Here is a 5,785-nt window from a genome sequence, read left to right on the forward strand (position 1 = left end):
GTGGGCTGTGCTCTCATCACAGGAAAATGGAAACAAAACCTTTGTTGCAGCACATTTATAAATGCAACACTGATGTCTCATGTCTCCGAACAATTTTTCTTCTTCCGATTGTTTTAGTTATGGTTGGCAACACAACGTGGCATCTCTCTGACGTCTCAACACTGTAAAAGTAAAAAGTAAAAACAGTCTTTGAAGCCATCATGCATATTAATGAAGTTGCACCTCATACACAATAGTGTGTGCTGATTGGGTCAAACTAAGTCTCATCAATGATGAAAATTCAAAGACGTCACATTGTTCCAGCCAGTACAGACATCAAGTCTCCACGCTGAATTTACACAATGATCGCATGTTGGTGTTTCATGACCCTTTTAGCTTTACTAAATTGTGTGTATTAAATGTGTGTAAAAATAACCCAGGTCAAATTCGGAAGCATGCCCAAGTTTTCATTTGTGTTTATGTTATACAGATTAATTATCTGAGAGGTTTTGTACCTTTAGGACCTGCAAGATGGGGGGAAAGGGAGGGAAATGCTGGCTTAGTGTTAAAACAAAATGGATATTGTCAGTTACATGGAGCAAAATCCACATTGTATATAAAAGTTAACTGCCCGAGTCGTCTGGAATTGATATAGCTTTTAAGGAGAACAAGAAATGGTATGAACTCTTCAGTTAAAATATAATTTTTAAAACAGATTGGCATGTACATTAAAACCAAGAGACCTAGTTAGTGCATTAAAACAGAAATGTCTACATATTAAATTCATACTAGAAGATAAAAATTTTCCGCTGTGTGGGTAATGAGTTCCTGCTGGAACTGGAATAACCTTAGTCAGAACACAAACACTGAATGAATCCTCCAATTCTTGGTATGAAATAGGTAATTATTGCTTAAAGTTTCTCAAGAGGCCTGTTTTGGCAGAGTTGGTTTTCACCAGAATGTTAGTTTGGAAGTTCCAATCCTGTCCTTTTGAGTGAATTACAATCTTGGGCACTGTTTTGTTTTCCTTGGCTACTTGTGATGTCTTGGCCAAATGCTCAACTTTTTACCCTTCGTAGTGAACCAATGTTGCTGCCGCGAATTGCTGCCAGTAGATCATCACGGGTTGACTCCTCCAGACTATTTAGGTCATCTTTTCTTCTTGAATGCTCTGTATTATCATCATGAAGCTTTTTCTTGCCATGCTTGTCGCCAGTGAGATTGTGCTTTTTATTTGAATTAGCCTGGATTCGACCCACGTTTTCGGTTTCTTGTTGCTTGACCGTTTCAGCTATTTGCCTCATTGGCACATTCATCACACCATTTGGTTGATTATGAGGTGGTTGTGGCAAATAAGAAGAGACCAAGTGCTGCTTCCCTTGGGTTGTGTGCTTGTCTGTTGAAATCTGGAATTGAAATGACTGCATTTTGTCCACAGTATTCCAAGACTTCACTTGTTCTTGACTTTTGTCTTTTTCTCTTCTTTCTTGGAGCCGCTTTTGCCTGTGGCGGTCCTGATTGCGGGTTAATATACCAGTTGCACTCATCCTTGGGCCGGGTAACTCAAAATGGTATCCTAGTTTCAATAGGCTAGTGTTATCCTTTAGCAGTTTCACCATTTCCATCTCTACTTGGCCTCCACAGATGTGTCTCTGGTTGTGGAATCGGAGCTCAGTCAGTGTGTTGTTATACTGAAGTGACTTAATCAAAGCTAAGATGCCTTTGCCTGAAATGAAGTTGGACTCGACATTAAGTCTGGTAATGCTACTATTCGCCTTCAGCATTTTGGCCAAGGCCAAAGCTACTTGATCATCTGCATGGGTGTTGGCAAGGTTGAAAACCTCAACATGAGTGTTCGAGGTTAAGGCATCAGCAAAGCCCACCAAAACACCTTGGGATAAGTTTTCAACATTGTTAAGGTTGACTTCAGTCAAGGAAGTGGCATTGCTCAATACGTGCTCTAAAGTCTTATCGATATCAGTGGGGTTACAACTTGACCCGTCCAGTGTAACAGGGTAGTGGGGGGCATCATTATATTTTCGAGCGCTCTCGCTATCTAGTCGTGATAGCTCCACAGAATTCCATTTGTTTGACCTAGCTTGCTTCACCCTGTCACCCCCCTTTTCTTTATTATCCTCCGGCTCTTCACTGGCACATTCCTCTTCGCACTTATCTGTCTGGCACTCATCCATGCTGTCCTGTGTGTTGCCATAGAAAGACAAGATTTAGCATTGGCATACTTCAAGCAAAGGAAGCTTAATTAAGAAAGACTATGACCAGCTGAGACAGCTACACAAGCAATACCTATTCTGTGGAGGCATTGTTGCAGTTATTTGGTGCACTAAATTGAAGAAAGTAACATTTTAATTAAATTGTCTTATTGCAGTGATTTTAGAAATCAAATCAAGAACATCTGATTGACTCAATGTTTATAAAGCAAAATAACAATGATTATTCTTATGCCCTAAGGGTGAAAAACTCTCAAGGAAGAAGAAAGTAATCTGTTTTTAGGAGTACTACAAACTTCGGGGGAGGTTTTTTTTTTTTTTTTTTCAGCAGGCTGAAAGTAAACTTTTTAGGAAAGTGTCATTACATGATTTGGACATCTCTGCATTCAGTGGACTGCCTTAGAGCAATTCTTAGCTGTAATCCTCATGATCCCCTGTTGTGTACATTTTTCATGTATGTCTTGCCTGACTTAGATAACCAGATCTTTAAAAGAAAGCTCCAAAAAGGGATTGTTCCGGTTGACATGTTCAGTGTTTTTCAACCACGTTCCTGGAAGACCACCAGCTTTGCGAGTTTTTTATGTCTTCATAACCAAACACTCCTAATTCAGATCATAAGCTCATTAGAAGAAAGTGAAAGACAGTAATGGGTGTAACAAACAAAGGAGACATCTGAAACATGCAGTGTTGGTCGTCCTTCAGAAACACTATTTATTACTCTCTACCCCTGGCCCTGCATGAGAACACAGGTGAACTTAGTTTTTTTTATTATTTAAAAACAAAGATTTGCAGCATTTCAGATGAAATTTTTTACAGAAATGTAAAGACTGATTTATATTAGACACATCCACTATTTCGCTTGTGTGAAATAGTGCAAGTCGGAGTCATTCTAGTCACTCTAGTCACTTAAAAATTAAGTGATGATGACAACAACTATAATATACTGACATTTTCATTAACTAATAAAAACGAAACAAGAATGATATTGAGGTCTGATTTTTTTCTTTTTGATCATCTAAATAGAAATAATCTTGCTATGGAATACATGATGCACAGACACATTTAAAAAGTAACTTGTCCACAGTAGACATGGGATGCGATTACATCATCTTCCATAGGAGTGTCTGTGTGTCAAGGTTAAACTATAATGAAATGGCAACAGCTGAGAGAAAAAGAAAATTCACACTTGATGTCAAGACAAAAAGACTGTAAACTGTATGTGGTCAGAATAGCTGATAAAAACAACAAATCTAAAACTCCTGGGACTCACTGCAGTGCTCATTTAGTGTGTCTTATTTAAAGGGCACCTATGGTAAAAAATCTACTTTTCAAGCTGTTTGGACAGACATATGTGTAGATATAGTGTATAGACCAGGGGTGGCCAACCCTGTTCCTGGAGAGCCACCTTCCTGCAGATTTCAGTTGCTACCCATATCAAACACACCTGAACCAATTAATAAGGACCTGAACACCACTTGATAATTACAGACAGGTGTGTTTGATATGGGTTGCAACTGAAATCTGCAGGAAGATGGCTCTCCAGGAACAGGGTTGGCCACCCCTGCTATAGACCATCATATTGGGCTGATATAAACACACCCAGTCCTTTTTTTTTTTTCAATTTAACAACATAAAACCAATAGACCAATTGGTAAGGTTTTCAGACCGACCGCAACTTGACGTAGGAGTGCAGTCCCCCCGCCCACCGAATTGATTGACAGCTGCGTAACATGTCCCGGTAGTTACGTGTATAATCAGATCAACAAGAGAAGACGAGCGCAAAGCAACCCAGAATAAAAGGTCTGTCCAGTTTGCTAGGATCATCAATCATCATCAAATGTGATCAAGAAGAGCGAGTTTCACAAGTTTAAAATGTTTTAAAACAGTGCATGTGTGTAATGAATTACAGCAATTTACTTCAGATTTAATTAATCAGCACAGCTGATTAAATGTCAGAACATTTATAAAAGGAGACGCTTCAATCTCAATTTGTGGACGTTAAATCAGGCTTATTTTGTACACTAACATAACAGATATCCATACAGCGATGAAATTTAGCCTGTATCCTGTCACATTTGCGTGCAAAAAGAATACAAAGCTAAACGTGCTGTCTGTATATATGTGCGTATCGTATCCTTGCTGGGTGTGTGTGTGGGTGAACTTTGTAACAACATTGTGTCAGACTCCTCGTTGTAACTTAACACAGCAAATGCATCAAATACTCATTGGTAAAGTTCTTACTGTAGTATTTCTCACAAACGCTACATGATATCTGCTTCCTTAATGTCTGTTTGTTGTCTGACGCAGCCGAGGAAGGAGATTAAGGCACGCAGAAAGGCACGTAGAAAAGGTGGGCGGAGAGGACTTGCCTTAAAGGTGCAAAACAGCAAAACCGCCACCCAGTGCAAAAACGTATAAAGCAGAATCTTATAAAAGGTATAATAAAAAATTTGATGGGTGTTTTAAGCTGAAACTTTTACAGACACATTCTGGAGACACAAAAGATTCATAATAAATCTGAAAAAAGGGGTAACCTAGGTGCCATTTAAAACACCTAAATCATATTTTGATCTTGTTAGCATGAAGCTCCACGAACTCATTTTTTGTGTGTTATGTAAGAGACCTTGCACACCCTACCTTTAACAATCTTTGAGTCTCGTCCTCCCAGTACTTCAGCAACGACCCTCTGCAAAATGTTCCCGTTGACTTTTTGGCTGTCTGGTCTTCTTGCTGTAGCCCAATGGGTATGTTCTCATCAGGTTCCATTTCAGCCATTATTTTCTCTAGCTCCTGGAGCTCCTCGCTGGTAAGTGAGGCCAAAAGTTCATCTTCTTCAATCTCTTCATGCTTGCCAAGCCCTTTTCTATACCCAGAGGTGCTCATAGTTGTAACTCTATAAATCCTTTGTGTGATTGAAGTTTTACTCTGCCTTTGTCAATACTTGTATAGGAGATTAGTGTCCTATGCTGATGTAAGTGTGTGTGCACTGTTAGTCTAATCTGGGTAGCTGGTGAGGCAAAATAAGGGGAGGGTACACAACTGAGAAACATGAAAATCTGCATATGATGGTGTCTTTTAATGAGGACACAGAGATTACAGAAAAAATATGAATTTATTTAGAGCTACTAAGACCTGATGGCTCAACTAATCTAATTTTCACACCTTATTTAGCACCTTAATTCCTTAAGTTTTTAATATCTTAGTTAAAAAAAAGAAAACCTATTTACATTTATAAAGCAAGGTGTTTGTAATGCAGCGCCAATGGGCGGGACAGTAAATCTGATGTTGTCTTCTGGCTGCTGTTGTTGATCTCACACATTTATTTATTTAATAAATAAGAATACCATAAGAAAATCTTTGTGGTACTCTCCAGTTCACTGCGCTCCAAATTTACCCAACTATGATGATGTTAAGTTACACTATATGGATTAAAGAAGTTACATTTATGATAAGCTCATACAGATGTGGTGTTAAATATAATATATATAATATTAAGGTGCTGTAAGTTTTTTTTTTTTTGGCCACAGCCATATCACCCTGCAGCCCAAGACCGGTTGCTTTCTGAAGCTAAGCAGGGC

General features: G+C 38.8%; 1 protein-coding gene across 1 annotated transcript; it reads right to left on the reverse strand.

The window, feature by feature from the left end:
- Positions 1-835: 835 nt before the first annotated feature.
- On the reverse strand, positions 836-5,197 carry lmod2a (leiomodin 2 (cardiac) a). The gene is made up of 2 exons (NM_001004616.3): positions 4,845-5,197; positions 836-2,177 (listed from the first exon to the last, which is right to left on the reverse strand). Exons 1-2 carry the CDS (start codon positions 5,088-5,090, stop codon positions 1,038-1,040), a joined length of 1,386 nt encoding a protein of 461 aa, NP_001004616.2. The 5' UTR covers positions 5,091-5,197; the 3' UTR covers positions 836-1,037.
- Between the last annotated feature and the right edge of the window lie 588 nt (positions 5,198-5,785).

The sequence above is a fragment of the Danio rerio genome, chromosome 25, assembly GCF_049306965.1.
Source record: "Danio rerio strain Tuebingen ecotype United States chromosome 25, GRCz12tu, whole genome shotgun sequence".
Classification (NCBI taxonomy): domain Eukaryota; kingdom Metazoa; phylum Chordata; class Actinopteri; order Cypriniformes; family Danionidae; genus Danio; species Danio rerio.

What these genes read in the sequence shown, in the direction of transcription:
- lmod2a (NM_001004616.3), bottom strand. Translation starts at nt 5,090, where the DNA reads ATGAGCACCTCTGGGTATAGAAAAGGGCTTGGCAAGCATGAAGAGATT. An exon ending in AGACTCAAAGATTGTTAAAG is followed by an intron (nt 2,178 to 4,844) that starts GTAGGGTGTGCA and finishes GGCAACACACAG; the next exon opens with GACAGCATGGATGAGTGCCA.